The 25,971-nt window shown below is 42.7% G+C and overlaps 1 protein-coding gene across 2 annotated transcripts in view; it reads left to right on the top strand.

Annotated features, from left to right (window-relative positions):
* Positions 1-25,971, top strand: part of PDSS2 (decaprenyl diphosphate synthase subunit 2) — a 94,047-nt gene that overhangs the window by 45,685 nt on the left and 22,391 nt on the right. For both annotated transcript variants that reach the window (XM_084827211.1, XM_084827210.1), the window contains exon 4: positions 24,538-24,612. In XM_084827211.1, the coding sequence (XP_084683337.1) occupies positions 24,538-24,612 (75 nt within the window). The remainder of the gene's footprint in view (positions 1-24,537; positions 24,613-25,971) is intronic.

Here is a 25,971-nt window from a genome sequence, read left to right as displayed (position 1 = left end):
CTAGCCCACTTCGAGCGAGTTTGCTCATCAGGATATCTTGGGGCACTTTGTCGAAAGCTTTGCTGAAGTCGAGGTATATGATGTCTACAGCATTCCCACGGTCTACAAGGGAGGTGACTTGATCAAAAAATGAGATCAGATTTGTCTGGCAGGACTTGTTTTTGACAAATCCATGTTGGCTTCGAGTAATCACGGCATTGCTGTCAAGGTGCTTCCAGATGGATTGCTTTATGATCTGCTCCAGAATTTTCCCAGGGATTGATGTCAGACTGACTGGTCTGTAGTTCCCAGGTTCCTCCTTTTTACCCTTTTTGAAGATAGGGACAACGTTAGCCCTCCTCCAGTCATCTGGCACTTCCCCCATCCTCCATGATTTCTCAAAGAGAATAGACAGCGGTTCTGAGAGTTCTTCTGCCAGTTCCTTTATGACTCTAGGATGCAGTTCATCTGGCCCTGGAGATTTGAACTCATTCAAAGTAATGAGGTGTTCCTTGACCATATGCCTGTCGATCTCAAGCTGCAATCCTGCCCCTTCAGCCTGTACTTCGCCTTTGCCAGGGGGGTCATAGACCCTCTTTTGGGAGAAGACTGAGCCAAAGTAGGAATTGAGCACCTCTGCCTTTTCTTTGTCATCTGTTATCATTTTGCCATCCTTATTTAATAGCTGAACAACCATTTCTTTCCTCTGCCTTTTACTATGCACGTAGCTGAAGAAAGCCTTTTTGTTGTTTTTAACATCCCTTGCTAACCTCAGCTCGTTCTCCGCTTTAGCCTTCCTGACGCCATCCCTGCAATTCTGTGCCAGCTGCCTGTACCCTTCCTTTGTTACTTGGCCTTCTTTCCACTTCCTATATGTGTCCTTTTTTGTTTTCAGGTCATCCCTAAGCTTTTTGTGAAGCCACATTGGCTTCTTCTGTTGTCTTCCACCTTTTCTTCTTGTTGGAATTGCTTGTGATTGTGCCTTGAGAATTTCCTTTTTTAAAAGCTCCCACCCATCTTGGACTCCTTTTCTCACTAGCATCGCTTGCCATGGGACCTTACTGTTCATTGTGCTGAGTTTATGAAAATCAGCTTTCCTAAAATCCATCATCAGGATGATGATGATGATGTTTAGTACAGGTTTTAAACCAGTTTGTATTAGCAAATTTCTCATCTTTTCAAGGAAACCTATGGCCACATCATATGGTCATTTTTTCTTTAAAGCTGTGAAAAGTCTGATCCATCCTTGAGCACCTGTTCATATGGGAAAATGTAAATGTGTGGACCAGGTGATCACTGATCTAGCCAATAGCAGTTCTCATTATCAGGATAGCACTTTTTACAGTAAGTGGGATGACAGGAATTGCTGGGTGGCCATACCAGTTACACCTTGGTTTTACACACTACTATTAGGTTCCCATCTGACCCAAGCCCAGGGGAGACCTCTTCGGAGTAGAAGTCAGAGTCCGATCCTCCAGCACAACCCTCTCCTCCGACAACCTGAGAGGTCCTGTGGTAGTGATGCCTCATCGAGGCTCCCAAGAACCCCTTCAACTCTGTCTCAAGCTCAGCCATGATTCCAGATTCTCCTCCCATTGCCCATGGCTCACCAGAGCACCAATGGAAACGGACCAATTGGATCACTCAGAGCCATCGTTGGAGTGTCTGCCTGGCTGCTAGAAGACGCTTTTGCGTATAAGATCTCAGTCTTCCTCACTCCTTTGCTGGATTAACAACTCCCATAAAGCTATTTTGCCCCAGCTATTTTGCTTCCACTACAGGCTCAGGGCAATTGTTGTTGTTCAGTCGTTAAGTCGTGTCCGACTCTTCGTAACCCCATGGACCATAGCATGCCAGGCCTTCCTGTCCTCCGCTTTCTCCCGGAGTGTGCTCAAGTTCATATTCATTGCATTGGTGATGCTATCTAGCCATCTCATCCTCTGCCGTCCCCTTCTCCTTCGTCCCCTTCTCCCTTTGCCTTCAATCCTTCCCAGAATCAGGGTCTTTTCCAGGGAGTTTTCTCTTCGCATTAGGTGGCCAAAATATTTGAGCTTCAGCTTCAGTATCTGTCCTTCCAATGAGCTGTCAGGGCAATTACACTGTTTCATTTGATCATGTGCCCAAGGACAAAAGGATGTATTGTTGACAAACCTATTATATTTGTATATATGCTAATATACATTGTTTGAATTGTCCCTTAGATAAAATCTGTGTTTAAAATAAAGGTAGAAAGTCACCATAAATAATTCTCAGTTCTACTCAGAGTGATGGAAAACTTGGATAAAATACTTCCATTATTCTGTCTTTAAATACTTAGGCAAAGAGATATAATGATTTCAAACTTGCTACAGTAAACCTATAGTAAATTGAAACACAGTAACCTAAAAGAACTGCTTGATTTTTCAAGCAATTAAGCTGCACGTCTGAAAATTCTGCCAAAACATGTTAACACTTTCCCCCGTTTTTGACACCTCAGTACTTTAATACCTTCTATATACCATATAGAATACAGCCAATTTATTTATCAGCTCCTTCTCTCTTATGTCTTCAAAGTTTGAACAGTTGGAATATAAGCTGTAAAAATTTCTTGACAGTTACACTGGCTTGATTTGGTATGATTTTGAAAGAGATGGGGGGGTCAATGTGTTTGTTTTACAAGAAGTATAAAAAGTCATGAAGTCCGCGCCCCCCCCCCCCATTATTTTTTCCTGCCTTGTAAAATGAAGTTGCAGCTAAAGTACTAATCTTTGTTGAATGTCATGATTATATAATTGGGTTAAGTCCATAAAAACCATTCTGGGTAACACTAAGACTTGCAATCCTGTACAAAAGTACATCCCACTGAACTCAGTGGTGCTTTTGTCTGAGTAAATATGTATAAGATTGTACTGTAATAGTCCATATATCTCAGCAAGCTATTCTGTCTTCTAAAACAGCCAATTCCTCACACTTCAAAGCCGGTGGCGAAAGTTCCCAACTCTTGAGCCACATAACTAACATTTTCAGATGCTCATGAGCCTGAAGTCACACAAAACTGAGCATCTCTGTTTCTGTCCTTTCTCTGTTAGTCTTTGTGCTTGTGTTCCCCATTCTGATATGTAATCCCTAGAGAACATCTGTTGGAGCTGTTGTTGCTGCCATCTCTTCCCCTCTTAAAAGCTCTTTGTTTCAGTATGTAGCCAAGAGAACAGATATGGAAAAGCAGAACCCTGCAGTACAACTCTAGCATGCATGCATGCACAGAAAATAATTCTTCATTATTTTATTGTCCCTGATTTGAACTACTCAGTCACATCTGAACTTCATTCATGTCTCAAGTGGCTCCCAAACAGGGTTTGACCACTCTTGTTTTAGGAAAAAGCTACAATGTGCTAACAGAATATTCTGGGCTCTGTAGACTGCTTTCAGTTTCCTGCATTCCTAGCGTTTGGGGCCATCTTCCATGACAAATTAATAGACAAATTCATAGAAGGCAATCTTCCATGAATTTGTCAGTATCCTTTGAAGGCTGCTATACTGTTGGCCGTTCCTACATCTTACAGGGAATATGTACGTACGTACGTATGTACGTACGTATATAGCGTGTAACACTTTACAAACAGTACTAGCTATGAGAGACTACAATAATTGAATAAGCACATATTTGTTTCAGTGATTACAATTGTTGTACTCAATATAATTTACATTCAAGTTTTCTACCATTATTTTGCACCATTAGTCCCAAACCAATTCTATCATGGTGTTGTGGCCAATTGTCTGTGCTTTTGTATGACGCATTTATCGCTGTACTTCTATCAAGGGTGACAATTAGATGTGAACATTTGCAGTTATAATGAAATGCAGAGCTATTTTATAATTGCCAAGGGTAAAATTAGCAAAGTCAATTATTTTCCCCTTAGGCTTTTCCCTGTAGATATTAAAAGGCTGTAAGATAATTGCCTTAGGTAACGCTTTGATTCTTAAATAACATTAAATATAGGAATTGCTGCTAATCTTGTTGCAATTTACCTCTTTCCACAACTGCTGTAGAATATAACTACAGTGCTATCAAAAGATTGAACCTATATTGAAATGTTAGTTATGAAATTGCAAATTGCCTAAACTCCTTACAAGAAAAAGTTGTGTTGTGTCCATATTAAAAACATCAGTGTCATAGCTATTTAATTCTTGCTGGTGTGAACATGCCACTTTGCATATTATTAACCTGTGAACAACATTATGTAGAAAATGGCTATTTAAGAAAAATCATGTTATTTTCTAAATCTAACTAAAACTACTGTTTTCAGGTTTTTCTGGAGTCCTTTTCTCTCTTTTGTGTGCAGTGTGTATTACTTGAAATGATATGGTGCAAACAGGGCTGTCCAATCCACTGTTTCATGATGAACTGTATAGCTGATTCAGTTTACAAGTAAAGTATCAGAAATGCAATAAATCCTTTATTACCTATTTACTGTAGTGCCTTAGCACCTGTCCTTATTAAACTATGATTTGCTTACAAGGTTTCTCTATTATGTTTTACTGTGATTGTGAAAAGGCTTTGAGTGAAGTAGTCCTAATATGACAAGGTACAGACCTTTTGTGAAGAGCCATGTTGCCATTTTTTCAAAGTCTATATAAATAAAAAGAGGTGCTGTAGTTCAGATCTACTTGGAAGCCCTACCTACCTCTTGATCCTGGAAGCAAGAAGGTTGGTCTTGGCTCAAACACTGTGTCACATTGAATGTTAAACCCTAAAGTTAAATTTCAGGGAAATAGTTTTTAATGAGAATATTCTTCATGATATTTGATGAAGTTTCAAGGAAAACTCCAGCTTGGATTGTGTTAGATAGTCATTTTTCTACACATGTCTGATAGTATTGCCTAGATAAAAATCTGTAAACCTGCAAAATGGAGTTGCAGAGCAACTACTGTGAAAAGACTAGGTTTGTGTTTTCCAGCTTTCCACTATCCCATGCGTTCTAAAGGATCAGTGGATGGTTCCAGCATTTTGTCCTGGAATTTGGTGCCAGCAACACCAGGCAGCAAATATTGTGCAGCTACTCTTTAAATACCATTGGGACATAGGAAGCTGCTCTGTACCAAGCCAGGCTACTGGTCCATCTCACTTGTTATTGTCTGCACTAGCTGGCAGCAGCTCTCTGAGGTTCAAGATGCGGTCTTTTTCAGCTCTAACTGGAGATGCTGGAGATTGAACCCGGGCCCTTCTGCATGCAAAGCAGGTGCTCTACCACTGAGCTACAGTCCTTCCATAGCACAGTGGGCAATAGTAACGTTAGCAATTGCCTACGGCAGGCCAGTCCTTGATACAGAAGTCTTTTCAGATCGTAACTAAGGACCTGAGAGAGCATGAGAAAAACTGATACGGAGATTATCATTCAAGTTGGCCTGAGTTTAGAATGAGACACAACCCATGGCAGGCTTTGATATCCAAGCACTGAGTCCTCAGTGCGGATGGATACTCCAGCAAAGGGAGTGTTTGGTATGTTGTATGAAACACTGGTACTTCTGTCTATCAGTTGAAACTATACCATGAGACAATATTGTTTTGTGGAGCATTAGTTGTTTATAAATAAGCAGTGGCACAGATGTACTACTTACATGGTGGATGAATTTCCATATGCTAGCTTTGTATATATTCCTAAAGGCATAAATATGTTGCTTATTAAATAAGCTGTTGTTTACATAAATATCACTGATTTATGCAAGTAGATCTTTCTTCTGCGCAGAATCTAATAAACCATTTGGTTCATTAAATAAACTGGCTGTGTTGTGCTGGTTTTGGTTCTACAGATCAGTTTTTAAAAGAGAACAATGCCAGCTTTACTCCAGAAAGGGTATTCTTTCTGTCTGTGAGGATATTTAGGAGACATCGCACACAGATATATATATCTGTGTGCAATGCCTAGCCAAAAGACCTTAGTGTGGATGAGGGTGGTAGAAGAGGACACGAATGTGTCATATGTGGCCAAAGTGAGTTTAAGAATAAGTTGGTTTGATTGTGGAGGGTAATGGAATAGATATAACAATTTATTTGCGGCACCATTGACATCTTGCCATATCACACTGCTATCGACTTAAGAATTTCTGACATCACTGACAGCCCAGCATAGTTTTATTGTTTTAATGATTGGATTGTATTTTATCATGATTTTATTTTGTAAACCACTGTGGGATTTTTTGTTTTAAAAAAATGACAAGCAGTATAGAAATTCTCTGAAATAAAATAAATTCAAATAAAATCAGATCCAAAACGTCTGTTTTAATTTAATTTTCTCTCTCTCTCTCTCTCTCTCTCTCTCTCTCTCTCTCTCGCACGTGCACGCACGCACACAGGGTTTTTTTTTTCTGTGGGAAGGTTTTTCTGTGGGAAGCCTGGGCCTTTAGGCACTCCAGTGACCCTGTTCACATGATTAAATAACCCATGGGTTCTTTTGGCATACCCAGGAGTGAGTAAGCATTCTGGCTCCTGTCTGCTTCACTAAACAGCCCAAGAACCTTCCTGGGTTGTGCTCCATTACATCTGAACCAAGAACTTCGGGTTGCTGAGAGAGCAATAACCCAGAGTTTTAACTCGTGGGGGCATTTCTGGGTTGTTTAGCGAAGCAGAGGTGGGTGAGCAGTCAGGAGCCAGTACGCTCACTCATTCCTGCGCACTCCCAAGCAACCCACGGTTAACAAACTGTGGGTTGTTTAAGTGTGTGAATCAGGCCTCAGTTGTCCACATTTATTATAGTAAAGAGAAAAAACTGTGGGAGTGAAGACATGATTATGTACAATTCCTTATCCTTGTTGGCTCTTCCCAGAGAGATGAGGCTGCTTGGATTCACTGTCATTTTGGCAGCTGGTGACATGCCAGATCCCTGTACCACAGAAAGGAGAAAATTACCTGGTGGACCTGAAGTTTGGGGGTCTCATTACAACAGCGATTACCTCCATAAAGCTGATCAACAAGGTTAAAGAGGTATTTTCATAAAATCTTCCCAGAAGAACACAAGAAGAGCCCTGCTGGATCAGACCAAGGGTCCATCTAGTCCAGCATTCTCCTCACACAGTGGTCAACCAACTGCCCATGGCTCTAGCTTGAGCAGGAAGTGGGGGAAATTGTGGTCTCAAAAAAAAAAAAGAGGGGAAAATTTGAAGCACTGCACAGAGCTCCAAATATCCACACACAAGGGAGCCACACACACAGCTTGATAAGCTGAGGCTGGGATACTGTGAGACAGGACAGACGAGCAGCCAAGTTGCATCTCTTGAAGTAAAGAGCCTAGAAACTACGTGTCAGGGAATAAAAGGATGTAATCATGGTCTCAGCTCAGCTATACCTTCCTTCATCTCCTGCTAAAAGCAGGGGAATGATGGAGCTGATCCCTAAGCACAGCCTTTAATCTTAGATAAAGATTCATAATTTAATACCCAGTTCTAAGTCGTCCATCCCCTGTCTCCCTCTTCCCCGGTTGCTCTCCAGCACAGAGCAGTTTGGCCACCATAATTCCAACAACAGCCTCCTCCAATTTGTGAGATGTAATGATGTCATATGCCCCAGAGTGGCATAGGTAGTGAGTAACAATGGTGTTTTTCTTCTTAAGTACTTTGGTTGCAGAGGAAGATAGAAGAAAGCTGTGGTAATTTCAGCAAAGCCATCTGTAGCTTCCCTTGCTCTGAAGTGTTAAGTATGTTCATGCCCCTGCAGTGATACCATCATTGCAGAGCTACATCGGCTTTTCCAGTGAATGTTAGCAGGCTTTGTATTCCAGCACCCTATTGCATTGGCAAACCACAACCATGTACAGATACTGCAAGCCACAGTGGTTGAGGCACCAAGTGAGCCATCAATTTTGAAACCTGGTTCAGCATACTCATGTTCTCCTGTATGTACGTGGCATAACATACTATAGATGTGGTATTCATAGTGGCAGCAGAGGGATGTGAGTGGGATAAACCGACAATGAATGATAGGACGTAAAAATGGCATTTTAAACACAGCACGGAGCACCTTATAAACTGGATGGGATGAACTGTATAAAGTGGGATTAGCAGGATGCGTGAAGGGGGATAACATAAAAAAGCATTTTAAACACAGATTGGGGATGGACCTTACAAACTGGATGGGATGTATTGTATAAAGTGCTGGGGGTGCAAAAAAGGGAATGACATGAAATCCAACAATTATGTCTCTGGATACACCTTGTTTTTTGGTGTGGCCCCCTATAGGATTCCCAGCATGCAATGCAACCCCCAACCCAAAACAGTTGTGCACCCCTGAAGTTGTGCACCCACAAAAACATTTTGTGTAGCCTCCTGGAAGCCTATCACTACTAGCTTTTGTCTATGTTTTTGTTTGCTAAAGGTTAAAAACTTATTCTTTTCTAAAAAACATATTAAAGCTTGGGCTCTGCAGCAACTGTCAGAGGACAGATCTCATTATCTGTTGGATAACCAAAGAGTTTACAAGGCATTTGTGACCATTTTGATATCCAGCTGACATTGCCCTAGTGCTCTTAAATTTGCTAAGAGAATGATTGCTCTTTCTGTTAGCTGTGTGTACTGAATTTTAATTTACGCTAATACATTTCATCTGGGAATTAAGGCAAGTCATGTGTAACATTGAAATGTGACTTCTTCTATGTTGAAAGTACAGTGCTGTCAAATAAATATTAGATTTTAATTGCCCCCACAGAAGGGACACTTTGTGCCTCTGTTATGCCTCATCTTCTGAATCTTCCATTTCTGAGGTCAGATTGTGTTCTTTTATAGCTGTACTGCATCACTAATAAGAATGACAATAACAGCATGCCAAATTTGACCTGAAGTTTATTTTTGTTTGATCTGGGTGGCCAAAGATTGAATTTCAAGTAATCTTATGTTTCTCTCCAATGAATATAGTGGCCGTATGATTAAATGGGAACATAAGCAATTCTCTCTAATAAAATGAATATAGTGATGAAGTTGCAATTAGCACAGTATACTGGCACCCCCCAGTGTCAAGAATAACTGAGTTTTATTACCAGTTTCGATGTGTAGAAATGATTCTGCTAGTATAAGACCACTCTCAGCCCTAAAATATATTTGGGGGCAAATTATGAATGATGAAAGCATGGTCTGAAACGACAAGATAGTGAGATTAACAGCAAGCAAAATGCAACCATGTGGAAAAGACAGGAAATTCCATTGAAATTTGGAAAACAGTGCCTTGTTCCATGTCATGTCTGTGCCAAGAGTCCTGTTCATTTTAATGGCTCTGAACTGTACCATTAGACTGCAGATGAGAGAGGGGGCGAGGGGGGTTTTTTCTCCCAAATCCTAAGAACCCCGCAGAAGAGGATTTCCCACCTCCACCTTGCTGCAGTCCCTGCAGCCCTTGGAAGGCTGCTCCCAAGGGACTGAGGACTATCTGGAGTAGTGTTAGATGCTGTGCAAAGGGCTGCAGTTGAAGGGGGAAGAATAAACAGAAATCAGAAATAAAGCACCTCTGCCTGAACAGGTGACTTTTTCTAACGCTAGAGCCTTGTTTGGTCCAAGCCCATATTCTTGTTGCTAAGTGAAATGTATGATACATTTTATGTATTGCTTATAGTTCCCTTAACTTACATTTTTTAGTGTTAAACCCGTAGACCCACAGGTTACGCTTCCAGCCTTCTGCACTTGCCTACCTATTGTTCTCTCTAGATGTGTGCTGTTTAAATGTCCATATCCATTCAGTTCTGATATTACACACCCTGATATGTGTTAATCGAACCCTCCTGAACAACTTTCCCTCAGTATCTTGAAACCAGGTGAGGACAACCTTCAGCCTGCGGGCCTAATCTGGCCTATGCTGGAGCCCAATCCGGCCCATGGAGGGTTGAGCACCCTCCCTGGGCCCTGCCCTCCCCAAGCCCCGCTCCCTGGGGTACAGGGATCCCCATGTTATCTTCGACCTGAGACAACAAAGGGATTCCCCTTTGTACCGCTCACCCTCTTGCAAGCCCTGGCTGAGTCTCTTCCTGTGCCATCCACGACCCACTCAGGATGCAACGCAGCCAGGGCTTGCAGGAGCCGACTACTACAAGCCCTGGCCAAGTCCCTTTCTCCATGCAGATCACTAGCATCCTCAGTGTCAACAAAGCTGAGTCTTGTCGTGTGTGTGTGATTCTGCTTATATAAAATCATACATGATCATGCAACCTGGATGGAACTTTCCTGCTGTTAAATTGGAATTCTTTTATTTTCAGTGTGAGAACAGCACAGTGAGTGATAACTGTTGGGGATCCAGCTTGCCAGACACTGTGAGAAAGAAAAGTATACTACTATCTGACTGAAAATCAAAACCATCTGCATGTAGGTGGTAACTTTCTCAGAACTCAACTCTTTGGATCTCTTGTTCAGGACTAAATTGAGGGGCAGATGACCCAGGTCACTGCCTGAGGCAACTGTCAAGGCTGTTTACTCAACTGTACACTCAACAGCTAGGAAAAAAGTAATCCATGGAAAAAATTTCAAGATGGTGTCCACTCAGCAAACCCTCTGTGTGTGAGAATGATTGTGAGCAGATCTGTGTGTGCAAATCTGTTGTCCTATATAACAGCAATAAATTATGCATGCAAATCACACATCAAAAGTTGGGAAAGAGGCTACAAATACAATGAAAAATAATACATTCAAAAGATGTACGTATGGCGGTGGGTTCCAAATATGCTGCTTGCCTAGGGCACCATTTGGTCTAGGGCTGGCCTTGTTTCTGAAACCTGTAGGGACTGATAGCTTGCATTGATTTAAATTAGTGGTGTGTCTAGCACCATAGTGTTGTTTCCCCATGACTTCTGGAGAGTCTCAGGCTGAGACCCTTCCCAGCCCTGCTACCTAAAAGCTTCCAAGTGGAGGTAGAAGTGTCCATAATGGGTGTGGTGTAGTGGTATATTTTTGAAATGCAGCAGTTCATCATAACAAACCACATAGCCATGTCCCCAAGGAGAATCCATAGTTGTGCTCCCAAGACAGCTGTATTGATCCATTTTATGTGTGTACACTGACACATACTGTAGCAGTACGTACCATAAATACCCAGTTTATTAGGATCAGAATGACTGCAATCCTATGCATAGTTTTCTTGGGAGTTCTATTAAACTCAGTGGTGCTTACTTCTAACTGCATTGTTTCAACTTGTAAAACACACTGAGCTTTAATAAGCTGCAGGTGCCCCATTAAAGAAAAGGAAAGAACTATCCAGGTTCTGCTTGATTATTTTCCTCATTCTCTGACTTTCTCTATACTAATCTGTTGCAAACAAACTTGAAAGCCTCATTATCACCTCATTCACTTGCCCGAGCAAGGGAGTTGGTCAGTTACCCTGTGGTTCTTGCGGATAATGTCCTCACTCCTGCTCTGAAAAAAATCCAAATGTCCTCCCTTGTGTTCTCCCTCCGCTATACCACTGTATGATGGTGATGCATGCTGATCTTTCTAGTGTATCGTTGAATACTAAGCCAACAAAAACTCAGTTGGTGAACTTCAACTGTAAGAGACCCCTACAAATAAGCTATCACAACCATTTTCCTATTGGTTAAGTATTTTCCAGCCCACATTGCAGGCTCAAAATACATGAGCCTTATGATAATGGTAATGATAAGTGGTCGTTAGTAGAGTATAAATGACTATTTTATGTCAAACTTGCATTAAAGTGAGCTGTACAAATTACAGGAAACCCAATGGCAAATCACATTTTTTTTTTCCTAACTTAACTTGCATTAGTGTTAGCAGTATGGATTAGAAGTGTGTATAGCGTGTGTACATATATGTATGCATGTACGTATAAAAAATCCCTTCAGTTGATCTTGTTTTTAATACTGAGATTATTGCTTAAACACTCATTTAGCACATAAACAGACATTAAATTCCCTCCCCTTCTACTTAATGGTTTCTAATGGTGCTTTCTTATTCAGGAAAGAAGTAATAAATTTGTATGTGATTGCTTTTGCTACTGCAGCAAATGCTTGAGTGCCCAGTGACTAAAGAACATTCCTGAGAAGCAGCTAATAGGAAAGATTAAGATGCCTTTGATCACCCTGTGAGTAAAATGACAGGGAGATCTGTAATGTATTTTCCTGCTTCATGGTGTAACGAGTCTTAAAATCTATTTTGAAGTCAGGTTTTAAGGAAAGGGAATTGTAATTAGATGAATTGTTCACATATGCCTGAACCTGACAGAATAAACTTGCAAAATCTTGTCATTGTTGAAATCCATAATTTGAGGTCCCTTTTATAACAGCATGACTTGGTGTATCATTTTTTAAAATTTTGAGAATAAGAAAATGGGAAGCTGCCATAGGATGTCACATATTGGTCTATCTAGCTCAGTATTGTCTACATTGACTGGCAGCAGGTGTCTGAGGTTCCAGACAGGAGACTTTCCCAGTTTTCCCTGGAGAGACCAGGAATTGAACTTGAATCTTTTTGCATGCAAAGCATGCATTCTACTACTGAACTATGCCCTTACCCCGAACAGTCTTTCCATATTGCTACTTAATGTCTTTAATGCTACATAACACTTATCCCTGAACAATATTTATTGATGTGGGTGGGCTTGCACAGCTTGTGACCCAGCAAACTGAATGCAGCCCTGTTAATGAGCCCTGCCAGGTGACAGACATCCCCTCTAATTTTTGCAACAGGACAGGAGATTTATCAGATCTCTGGTGGATCCCCATCTATAGCTTGTGGCCTGCAACTTGGGAGCACTAGAGCAATTCCATTATAGACTATAGACACATAATAGTTGGAATGACTTAGGGCACAATCCTTTGGCTTGCGCCCTGGGTACTTGTAAGCCCCCAAACTTGGGGGCTCACAAGTATCCTATGCATTCTAGCTAGATGGGCAATTTTACCTGTCTAGTGGAGGCTTCAGGGAGGGGGAGGGAAGGAGGCTGGGGCAGTGATAAGAAAAGGCATAAGCCAGCCGCCCTGGTCTCCCCTCCCTGCCCCCAGGAACTCCTCCATTCCCCCAGCTCTGTGCTGTGTTTACTGAGCGCAGAGAAGCAACTGACACAGTTCTCTCCAGCTCAGAGCCCTCTGTCTTCGTGCGTGGATCTAGGAAACCGAAAAATCCTGTGTCCCCCAGACGCTGTCTAGGGAACATAGGATTCCTCCCTCCAAGAGTTATTCTGGCAAGTTGGGGCTGGCAGATTTTGACCTATACTGTTTATGTCCACTCTTTGCACCTGTTTCACCACTGCCAAACAAATACTGATGAAGGAGTTTCCTACAGCCTACAGGTTGGTATGCTCTTATTTTCTGTTCATAGCTATAAAGGAGAAAGTTTGGTCACATTTTAATACACTGGCATAAAGTATAATTAATTTCAAAATGCCATGAGAGGGTTCTGATTTCTCCATATTTCAGGAAACAGAAAAAGGAAGCTGTCACACACCTGAATACCCCTATAAATGTCCTCCCCAAGATACAAAGTATCCAGTGAGTGGCAATAATTGAGTACCATCAGTTCAGGAACAGGTGTCCATCTGCTTTGTCACTTAACAAACACACTTGGAAAACCAACTTCAAAATCCATCGGGCTGAATCAGACCACACACACAAAGGAATTTCAGTCTGTCATATTTGCTATAGAGATGTGGGTATCCTATTTCTCAGTTTAGGAATATTCTAAATTTTGAGTTCTGGCTCCACAAAACTATCAGTGTTAGAGAAGCTAGGAATATTTCCTTTCTGAATTGTCTTGTCTCTACACTACTGATAAAAATACCTCTTTTTATTTAAATCTTATAGACTTGTGTAATACTGCACCTCAGTATTGCCTAGCTGGTCTGTAACAGTGTGGTGTAGTGGCTAGAGCGTTGGACTGGGAGCTGGGAGTTCCGGGTTCTAGTCCCCACTCAGCCATGGGAGCTCACTGGGTGACTTTGGGCCAGTCACAGACTCTCAGCCCAACCCACCTCACAGGGTTGTTGTTGTGAGGATAAAATGGAGGAGAAGGAGGACCGTATATGCCACCTTGGGTTCCTTAAGGAGGAAAAAAGGCGGGATATAAATGCAATAAATAAATAACATTCCTAGTTTTAGAGGATTGGGTACTTGGGCTGCTGGAAATGCTCAATTTAAAGAGAATTTGAAGAGGAGGTGGAATCATACACTTGATCTAGGATATAACTTCCTAAGAACTACTCTAAGAGGTTCCCTACTTTGGGAGCAGAAATCCTTCAGTGGGATTTGGTAGCAAATCAATATAACTCTGCGGTAAAGCCCAGAAAAGGAGAATTCAGAACTTGAAATACTCTGTATAAAAGAGTGTTGTCAAATTCCGTCAGGTGAGTATTTCTCACTTACTCGGCACCATCTATACTAAAGCACAATTATTATTGCCGGAAAGATGTGTTGCAGTAATCACTTCTTTTCTTGGGATCATTGAGTCAAGGATCTCCTCTGTCAAATTTGCAAATATTTATGAGCCAACTTTTTTCTATATTCAGCTAAGAGTATGGGAGAGGAATAAAGGGAATGGTCATTTGTTATGACTTGTTATGATCAGAACCATGACTAAGGTGAACATATGCAAAGGTAGTAGTGTTTTGCGCAATTTCTCCTAATTAACTACAACTTCTGAATTCTGTGCCATGAGCTACCTCCAATGCAGACTGTAATCTGTATATCATACAAAAACATTGAAAGGAAAAGAGTTACTGTTTTGCTACTCCTTAATCACTTCTTTTTGAGCGTTGAAAAGTGTGTTCTCATGAAACTTATCTCTATTAAGAAAGCTTTACCAAGTAAGCCCATTTATCCTACACAGTTTTTACCTGCTGGTAGAAAAAATTAGCCTAAATTTACTTCATTGGCCTGGAGTAGAACCTACACATCTATGATAGGAAGTTATGGTAGAGAAAAAAAAGCCTTTAGGTAATGAAACTTCCTGGAAGATCATTAAACATAAAGCAGTATTTATTTCAGCAGCTTAATACTAATCTTATAATTCACATGCTTACCGAATCTCTGATACATTACTGCGTTGGGCTCTCCACTATCAATATAGCAATGGTACATATCAAGTTCTCTGTTTCCAAGAAAGCTGAAAGAATTGTGCCAAACAGATGGTCATTGTGAAGGTCTGCTTCATGCTTTTACTTTTGCTCCAACTAATTTGAAGGTGGGCAAAACAAATCGATAATAAAAGAAGATGTGTGTCTGGCAGTCTGTCTTTCCATCAGTGCCATAGTGCCAAGATCGTAAAATCTAGACACCTGAAACTTGGCATGCATACTAAGGGGACCTAGGTGTGCACCTAGGGTTTGTTTTTTAAATGCATTAGGGTGCAGTCCTACCAGGATAGGTGGCCACCTCCAAAGTCCGAGGCAACTGCCTATCCAATGCAGGGCAGGAGAAGTACAGAGAGGATCATCCCCTCCATGCTTCAGCCACCCTGCATTCATGGCTAGACAGCCGATTTCAGCTGTCTAGCCATGGGAACTTGAAGCACGGGAAGCGGCAGCCAGATGACATGTAGGACTTGTTGTACTGGCATTTCCGACTTCCCCGCCATTACACACCTAACGGCCCATTTTTGCCACTCCGCGCTCTTCTTCCGAGCGTGGGGCTGTTCCATGCTGCCTATGAGGCAGCACATGAGGGGGTGGAGGTCGGTTCTCAGGGAACCGACCTATCCTGTGCCACTGACTAGCAGCCATAGGATTGCTCCCTTAATTAATTTTAATTAATTTTAATGTGTCTATGTGGTTGAAGCTTGCAGTAACATCTTCAACCACTAGGGGCAGACTTTCATAAGGAGCACATAGCTTTGCATTCAATACAGTTTGGAGCCAGGAGAAATTAGTAGGCTGAAGGTGTGTCCCCCCCCCCCCTCCACGGGGAATCAAATTGACGGAATCTTCACTTGGGAAGCTATGGGGGTGCACTGTGGCAGGGGCCATTCATAGGGGTTCAAGTGGACATGGCTTCATTTTAATGGGGTGGGCACAATGTGTCAATTCTAACAGCTGTGTCAAACTAAGGGCTATTCCAACCTGTGTAAAGCTGGGTCATTCGCTAATAATCAATGAAGCAAAGTTATCTGCTACTTGAGAAGGACATGAGTAATCTCTATAAAGGAGTCTACTGTTTTGCTGTAAAATTACTTCATCTATGATGCCATTTTCCAATATTGGGAACACCCAACAGGCTCTCTTTTAACTGGTCATTTACTTTCTAGGAAAGATCATTGAGAGAAAGAGGATGATGTATTGCCTCTTTTCCAGCTTAATTCTACTTTTTAAAATGCTCTCCGCTTATAGATTAAAAAATTAGAGGCTTAGTTGTTAATGTCAACAACAACGAAGTAAAGCCAGAAACAAAAAAGGGAGCTGTGCCAATACTCCTGACACATTTTGAGATGTGTCTCTTTATCCAGGGAAATTCTTCAGTTGCTTCTAAAACTTCCTAAAGACCTTTTCAGAGCTTGTTAGGAAGTTTTAGAAGCAATTGGAGACTTTTCATTGCTGAAGAGACACATCTCGAAACATGTCAAGAGCAATATATTGGTGCAGCTGCCTTTTTTGTTTTGGTTGTTATTTGGAAATATACAGAGGGGCTTCAAGGGTTACTAGTTTAAGAGAATTTAGCTCTCAGGAGTCCATAGGAAGCTACCTCCTTGCTCTTTCTGTCCAGCTTTTCTGTTTTGTCATCACTCTGTGTTCCAACATGCAGTGCAACTCTTGCACTTTTTTCATGTTAAGAAAAAGTTATTTGTATTCAGTGAAAAAAAAATTCCCCGGAATACTTTTCCCCACTTACTCCGCTGCTTGCTTGAATTACCCGAACAGATGGAAGGGGGCAGGGAGAGAAAGATTAGAAAATGGAAAGGATTTAATCAGGTCACTCAAATGATGATCCCAACTGAGACAATACCCAAAATAATAATCTACACAGCCTGGATCTCGGTAATGTTGAAAGAAAAAGTGCATAGCTGTTACAATACTGCAAAAGATAGTTTTTTCTTTCAATTTTAAAATGCCTTTCCTCACATTCTAAAACCACATCCCACTAATGCTGTTTAGCAGACGTTGGGTTTGGGTTTTTTGCATCTGTATAGGCAGCTGTTACCAGATGGTTAATGCAAAATATGGTGTTATCTTACATTAGACTAACTATCCTGTGAATGATGGGAATATTCAGTCTATGAATATTCAGGCACCAAAGGTTTTGCATAGTTCGACATCAGTAGTTTTCAAACTGCGATCTGGGAAAAATTATTTTCAGGAGTGGCTGTAGCTCAGTGGTAAAGCATATGTTTTGCATGCTAAAAGGTCCCAAATTCAATCCCTGGCATCTCCAGGCAGAGCTGGGAAAGAGCCCTGTCTGAAACTCTGGAGAGCTGCTGCCAGTAAGCTACGTGGACCCATGGTCTGATTCAGTCTAAGGCAGCTTCCTAGGTGTACAACAGAGTTCTTCTTCGTGGTCTCTGTGCATCACACATATGGGCTCTGCGCCTGCGCGGAGACTCGTTCAGGAAACTTCCAAGCTGAAGAGTTTTTTGGCGGGAACCCCTCCCCCACCACCTGTGGCATATATAGCGTGGGTTCCCGCCTTCCCCTCAGTTCCTTTTCGACTGCCTTAGTATTACCTCATGGGGAACTTTTCAACATTCTGTCACACTGCATTTCTATTTTACCTTATCTAAAACCTCTTTTCTTCCTTTACCTTATTCTTCTTCTTTATCTTATAACGAGAGAGAGAGAGAGAGCGGGCAGAAAGAGAGAGAGAGAGGGCATCAATTGTCGACAGTGTTGGAGAGTGTCATCAGCGGCAACACGTTTTTTCTCCTTCAGCGTATGGCCCCGAAGCCTCCGTTCAGAAGGTCCACACCTTGTGGCAGTAAGGTGCCCTCTTTAGATGGCCGCTCTTTGTGTCTTATTTGCATGGGAGAAACTCACAAGGTTGAATCTTGCCACCACTGCCAATCGCTATTGAAGCAGGCTCGCAATAATAGAGTTGATCGACTAAAAGCGATCCTGTGGCAACAGGCCCTTCAGGCGGTTGACATGCCTAAGGCCCAAACTCCGAGGGACCAGCCCGTCGTGGCCCCCTCCACAAGTGCAGAGGTGGCTCCTGTGATTCAATCTTCTCCCCCGCTAACCGCTGAGCCGGTTTGGGTAGATCCACCCACTCTGGGAAGGAGCCTAGCCATATTGGCAGCAAAAAAGCTTTCAAAACGGGCGAAATGCCCTAAACCAGCAGCAGATACACTGGAAAAGAAGAGGAAAAAGAAATCCGCCAAACAACAGGAAAAGGAGCTACCACCTCCTCCTCCTCGACTTGATTCTCCAATTCGTGTTGTGCCCCCCACGCTCACTGTTACTCTGGACCCAACCTCCCCACGGTCTCAGAGGCTGAGTTGAGGGATACGCCAACCCCACCACCCCGTCCAGCTCTAATAGCCCCAGAACGGAGATCCGGGTCTCCAACACTGCGTCACTATGACATCTAGTCACCTCAGTATCAACCTGCATTTTCACCTCGACAGCCTCCTTGATACCAATCTCCGGATCGATACTGTCAGCATCATTGTCCAGTGCAATATGGCCTTGATCGCTCACGCTCCCCATCCCGAGATTGGGACCGTTGCTCAGCCTCGTCATCTCCTCCTCACCGACAGCACTCAGATCCAGACTGGAGACTCCGGAGGGACCGCGAATTCTTCCTTGATCGATCCTGTTACTTAGCAGCTACTTCTCTATCGCATGCTCCCTTTCAGGCCGGACAACACTCCAGTTTTGACACTCAGGACATCTTCTGCCCTCCTCCTCCGGTACCGAGGTGCTCTACGTCCTTAGCACTACAACAACCCAGTTGGGACCATCAAGCCCTGCCACCTCCAATTTGTCAGGGTGGAAACTGAGCCAATAGAGCCCCAGAGCAGTTCTGATTCTGAGGAGGAACAGCAATCCGTGGGAGAGGAGCTCACTCATCTCTCACTAGCACAAAAGCTGGCAGAGATTTCTCCTGCCAGCATTCCTGGGAGAGATGGTGACCCTGGCAGTGAGAGAGCGCTGGAGGGGGGCTTGCTGGACGTTCGGCGCAGACGCAAGGAGCAACGACAGATGGAGGGCGCCGAAAGGAGGCGTTCCGCTCGTTTGGCACTCAAACAACGGTTGTGTCCCGAGGACCCAAGGGAAAGAGGGAGGATCTCTCCATAGCCCATAAGTTCAGAGTCTTCCCATGGTTCCCCTTCAAACGGGGACCAACTGCCTTACTTGGAGCTTAGGCTACTCTGCTATCTTTCCCCAGTGCTGTTCCTTGCTTTGTCGCTAGTGATTAGTATCTGAAAGAGTCATAAAGGAATAAAGTCTCGGAAAGAATTCCTTGTCGTCTATGTCCTGAGTTGGCTATTGGTGTGGACTGCAAGAGGCAGCTAGGGCGCTCCTGACACAATTCCACCTCATGCCCCTGATGTGGCACTATGCCCTGCCCATTCGCAGAAATCCAGGGAGGACTACCAATCGGACTCCGCCTATTCGTCCGTTCCCCCATCAACCTCATCACCAAACGATGTCATTGGGACACAGGATAGAGCCTCGCTGTCCGAACACATGGGCCATTTCTCTGAGCAGGTGCTTAGAATGGCTCAATCATTGGGCATCGAGGTACAACAACCTCCACAATAACTCCACAATCTGGTATTTGATGCCATCACAATGGACCTGTCCACCCCGGTGGCCATCCTCTTTCTTCCAGCCCTGCTGAGTGCAGTCCAGCAGACGTGGAAGGCGCCGCCATCCTTGACCCAAGGCTGGAACCCAAGAGGCTGGAATCGATGTACAGGGTTCAAGAGGTACTTCTTCTCTAGGTACTTCACAGTACCAAAATGGGACGGAGGCCTCCAGCCCATTCTAGACCTTCGAGACCTGAACAAGTTTATCACCCCCAAGAGGTTCAGGATGACAACCCTAGCCACAATTCTCCCACTCCTTCAGAAGGGCTCTTGGTTCACCACAATCGACCTCGAGGATGCGTACTTCCATGTAGCCATAGAACACTCATACAGAAAATTCCTCCGCTTTGCGATTGGAGAAGAACGTTTCCAGTTCAACATTCTACCATTCAGTCTTTCAGCAGCCCCGTGCATGTTCGCCAAGTGCATGGCTGTGGTCTGCGCTTTCCTCCACCTCAAGGGAGTAGAGATGTACCCATATCTCGACGATTGGCTACTAGTGGACTCCTCTCCAGAAGCCTTATTGCATGCTATTGTGGATGTCTTAAACCCTCTTTGGGCACTGGGACTACGGATCAACAAGGAAAAGTCTCATTTGACCCCCACATGAACAGTTCAATTCATAGGGGCCGTCCTCGATTCCAGAACGGACTGGGCATACCTTCCAACGAACCATATCACAAATCTCGTCATGCAAGCCACTTCGATATTCATTGCTCACTGGGTCACGGTCTTGGACAGAGCCTTTCCACAACTCCCAACGGCTCTTCCTGTGCTACGGAGGACACAACAAGGGCTCTTCAGGCTCCTGTCAGAGACTGGCCTCCTGGATAGTACACGCCATCCGACTGGTGTACGAAGGCTCCAGGAAGGACTTACTGACCCGAATTTGGCCTCATTTGATGAGGGGCGTGTCGACTTCCACAGCTTTTACAAGGGGTGTCCCTCTTGTAGACTTATGTAAGGCGGCTACCTGGTCTAAGCCTTCTACTTTCATAAAGCACTACAGATCAGATGCTCAAGCTCGAGCAGACTGTGCCTTTGGCAGGGCTGTGCTTTCGTCGGTACTACACTGAGACACCAACCCACCTCCAGTAAGTTAGCTTGTTACTCGCCCATATGTGTGATGCACAGAGACCACGAAGAAGAAAGTCAGGTTGCTTACCTGTAACTGTAGTTCTTTGAGTGGTCATCTGTGCACTCACACAACCCTCTGTCAAGGGCCCCTTGGAGGCCTCTCTCAGTCTAATCCAGTAGCCAAGTCCAGACACAGACAAAGGGATTCTTTTCAAAGTTTTATTCTTCCTTTACAACTTAGCAACTCTACTGTTAGCAACTAGATATGAGCAGCAGAGTACCTATGCCCTAAGTTGGAACAGTTGGTCCCCGTGTGAAGGAGAATCACTGGCAGACCCTGAACTTATGGGCTAGGGAGAGTCCCTCCCCTTTTCCCTTGGATCCTCTGGGCGCAACCGTTGTTTGAGCGCCAACCGGGCACTATGCCTCCTTTCTGCGCCCTCCATTTGGTGCCACTCCCTGCGTCAGCATCGTGCGTCCAGCAAATCTGCTTCCTGCGCTCTCTCACTCCTGGGACTGCTATCTATGCTAGGAATGCCGGTGGGAGAAATCCCTGCTGTTGGCCCTGGGAAGGATGAGCGCGCGCCTCTCCCAAGAGCGGCTGCTCTTCCTCAGAATCAGAACTACTCTGGGATTCTATGGGCTTAGTGTCCACCCTGACATCCTCCCACCGTCCCCACTTCGGTGTCAACAGTCTGTTGGTACCGAGGTGTTCTTCTCCTCGGTCTGGGACTCTTGTGGTCTCAAGGAACTGAGGGGAAGGCGGGAACCCATGCTATATATGCGACAGGCGATGGGGGAGGGGTTCCCACCAGAAACTCTGCAGCTTGGAAGTTTCCCAAACGAGTCTCCGCGCAGGTGCAAAGCCCATATGTGTGAACACACAGATGACCACTTGAAGAACTACAGTTACAAGTAAGCAGCCTGACTATTTTCAGACCTTTACCTTCAGGGAACACTTTCCCTGTGAATGTTGTTGGTGAACATCTGCATGTTAGAGAGAATTTGGGGAAGAATGTTGGAGCTCAGAATTCGGAGCTCAGTCTAGAGCACAGACAACACTGCCCTGTGGCTGTGCATTTTAGACAACCATTACTTCTCATTGAGGACCCATCTGGTAATCTTCTGTGGACAATCCACATTCTCTGACTGGAAATCGAACCTGGACCATGACAGTGAGAGCATTGAATCCTAACCACTAGAGCACCAAGGAACTGTATCATGCACAGATGGTATCATACAAGAATTTATATATTCTTTATTATCTTGTTATCTAATAGGGTTAAAGTGCTGACTAAATAGGCTTACCGCACTCTGGATACCTTCATAGAGGTTTCTTTCTTGGAACATGGGGGGGGGGGTGGAGAGAAAGAGAAGTATGTGAACTTATGTATTATAGTGACCAAAAGTGTGAGCTCTGAGCCAGAAAGTTCCCAGTTATAATATCACTTTAGCCATGGACTCATCAGGCCATGGTGCAGACATAATATTAACCAGGCTTTAGATCTTGTCACCAGCTGTGGGTCAGTGTTCTGAATTGGAGTTAGGAAGGAACCAGACTTCACTTTAATGGGGTCTAGCAATGGTCTCATGTAATGCAGAAACAGGTTAAGCAGGATGCAGGAATGTGTGCATGAAGCAGCAAAGTGGGGCAAGGGACCATATGATCCCATGGTTCACTCCTGATCTCTAAAAGCCCTGGTTAAATATTATGACTACAGTAGGAACTTTGTGACCTTAAGCAAGCTACTGAAATAATAAGCTTTACAGGGTGATTGTAAGGAGGATAAAACATAAGGATGACCGAGAGAATATATGTGAAACACTTTGAACATTCTAAGATGCTATATAAATGCTTAAGAATTCACATTTTTACAAGAAGCTAGTGCTTGCCAATGGAAACAAGGGCTTTTGGAGCATACGAAATAGTTCACTATTTAGTATTTTGGTTGTTTATCCATTTTCATACAGTGCTGGCTTTGGCATTTTATTAAGCTTTTCCTATGACTACCTGTTTACAAGAAAAGACATGATAAAGCTGCCTGTAAGACACTTAAATTCTTCTTAAAAAGTATTCTCTTGAAATCAGTAAAACCTGCTGTTTCCTTGTATGTGTGCTCATTAAAGTAAAGGATCTTTCACTGAGTCGTGCTTTATCTGGAGTTTCAGGGAAAGGGAGGGGGGAGCTCTGGGTATTCACAGCTAGGTGCATTGTTAAAGATCATCCTATCACTTTGACATTTAGAGGTAGGACTCGGTGTCTTTGTAAATTCTTCTTCGTATTACTGGTATGTCTCTGGGCTCCAACCGTTTCACAAACCATAATATTTTTTAGTGAGTGATTGATCTGTATTATGTGTCCCAGCCATCAGAGGAATCTTGAGATGTTGCTTGTATAAACCGTAATACAATCTGACACTGAGCATTTAGTTACAGGCTTTCATAGACCTATTGGCGATACACAATCCTCCTGGATTTGGGCATAAGGCTTATCTGATACCTTCCCCCCAAAAGCCCCTCATTTTCTCTGTTCCCCACTTAAATAACTCAACACATCTGGGTTAACACTGTAGGATCATTGTCCTTTCAGTTCTCCTGCAGCTCATATTGCTACAATATTTCCTTAAGTATCTGATTACTGAAAGGGCAAGACAATTTTTCTCTCCCCAAATGAGGCAGTTCTTAAATAAGCCTTACAAATTAATTCCTAGGCATCATTTAAAAAAAAAAGCATTACTTTTAACTGGTACCATTTGCAAAGGTGTGTGCATAAATATGTGTGTTTGTGTAAGAGACAAGAGTGCAATCCTGTGCATGTTTACTTAGAAGTAAACCTTATTTTGTTCAATTGGACTTACTCACAAGCAAGTGTGCATAGGACTGTAGCCTAAACATAGTAAGGTTGTGGGCAGTTTGCAAATGAAGCAATAATGATAACCAAGAATGTTAAGAGGTTTATACATGTTGCTTTGGGCGGCTTTATCATTGGCCATACTGTCTTCAGTTACAAGAATGATAAAAACCTGAAACTAAATCCTTTTAATTCAATAACAAATGGGCTAAATTTTAGGAAAGTGAGAGTGGGAATCGGATATAGCTCCATATACATAGGAAATTAATCATTGAAGAGAGTAAACCTGTGAGCAGGCAGGATAGCCTTAAGGTGTGCCTACTTGATATGCCTGTATTGAATATATTGCAGTAAATCCTAGAATACTGTTCCAGTTAACAGAGTTAGTGCACAGAGCTCTGATTTCTTACAGTAGTTCCAGTGAGACTTTTATTCATTTTTACATTTTGGATCCAACTCAGCTTTTTAGACTTTTTAACTTGAACATCTGAGAACCCTAAAGATAGTTTGCTAAATATGATATGAACAGTCCCATGTTGGTGAACATTTTAATTCATGTGTTACTGTTGACCCTCAGGGCAAGCACCTAAATACAACGACAGTGTGTTTCCAATGTATGAAAATGAATTCTAAAGATTAACTGATTATGGACTTTTGGCTTTTTTGCATTAGCATAAAAGTTGAATTTTTAACAATTCCCAGAGAAGGATATTGTAATGTGTACATACCTGGCAGCTTATTCAACTTTAAAAAATAAAAATATTGCTTTGCTTTTGTTTAAATTAACTTGAAATGTGGTAGGAAGAAGAAATATTATACTTGAGGCTCCAGTATAAAGATTCTTCTTTATTAATGTCTCCTTGTGCTCATTCAGTTTAGAGCACTCTAGAAAATCTGTAATTAATCATCCTACTTAAAAATTGGTCTCTTTCTTTCAGGTGGTAGAGATCATGTCAAGTGCCATTGGTGAATTAGTACAAGGGATATATTATGAAAACTCAGACTTAGCAAAGGTAAGTCCATGGATCACAAAACTGTACTCAGATATGTGCTTAAGGTGCAATCCTATGCATATTTAGGATGCAATCCTATGCATATTTAGACAGAAAAAAGTCTTACATCTCCCAGCATTCCCCAGCCAACATGGCTGGCCAAGAAATGCTGGGAGTTGGAGGACTGTTTCTTGTCTAAACATGCATAGGATTGCATCCTAAGTCACTCACTTCCTCCCATTTTTTAAAAAAAGGATGGAATAGACTAAGCAAAAACAGAAGCTCCCTGTGATGTTGCAGTTACTGGGCTTTTCCATTTCAGACGGTAGGTAGGAGAAATAAATGTTGAATGTGCTGCTGCTTGAAATATTCCTTTCATCTTGACATGTTTGTATCTATAAATATCATATGGGAGAAAATTCAGACATTCAGTTCCACCATTTATAGTCTGAAATAGTATTGCCTGGAAACATTTGCATTGTGTGGCGCTTCTGGTTGCCTGTACTAGCTCTCTGATTGTACCATCTAAGTTCACTGATTTCTTACAACAGCCTTATTCCATACTGTCCCTGAGTCAAATGTGTGGTTTTTTGGTCTTGTTTCTGCTTCCTCTAAAACATTATCAAGACTAATAATAGCACACTGGGAAGGAACTGGGGGATTTGGGGAAATAAGAAGGTAAGGGGTACATACATCTAGATGAGGAGAGACAGAATGGTGATCGTAGTCCTAAGGTGGAGGCTGGCTGCTTCTCTCCCTGGGTGAGTAGCGATGGGAAAGAGAGAGAACAGTCTTTTTGGTTGGCTTGGATTAGCTGGTGGTGCTTGTGGTGGTGGCAATAGCAATCCTCAGTACTGCTGCCTACCATTCCTGTTCTTGCCTGGGTAGACTGGCCAAGTTGAACTTGCCAAGGGGGAAAAAAAGTATTGATGCTTGGACATCTATTACACAAACATGAGACTACAGTTCATAGTATGTAACTTGCAATGACTGACCAAAAAAGAAAATACGTTGCAATCCCCAAATCATCAGTCCAAATAGCTTATATATTATAAAACTATCTGAAAACATATACAGAACAGCAGCCAAAAATCTATAAAACAGTTACAGCAGGAACAAAATGAATAATTATGTAAATAAACTGAGGCTGAGTATACTGGATATGACTCTTAAAACCTCTGCTTTTCTCAAACCTGTTAGGAAGAATGTTCCTCTTTCTGGAAGTTTAAGTAAAAAATTCCCTTCAAATGACTTTATCTTCATAGTACTAGGCAAAGGCCTTTCAGACAAAGCTAGACTTTCATAATGTGTTTTTGTAGAAGGAAATGCAACAAAGATTGCATGGTAAGAGACAGATACAATAGAAGGGAAGGCAGATCT

Source organism: Heloderma suspectum, chromosome 1, assembly GCF_057233095.1.
Source record: "Heloderma suspectum isolate Gila_16-S chromosome 1, 16-S_ref, whole genome shotgun sequence".
Taxonomy (NCBI): Eukaryota; Metazoa; Chordata; class Lepidosauria; order Squamata; family Helodermatidae; genus Heloderma; species Heloderma suspectum.
Note: the sequence above shows the minus strand (reverse complement) of the source record. Positions and strands in the feature narration are given on the sequence as shown.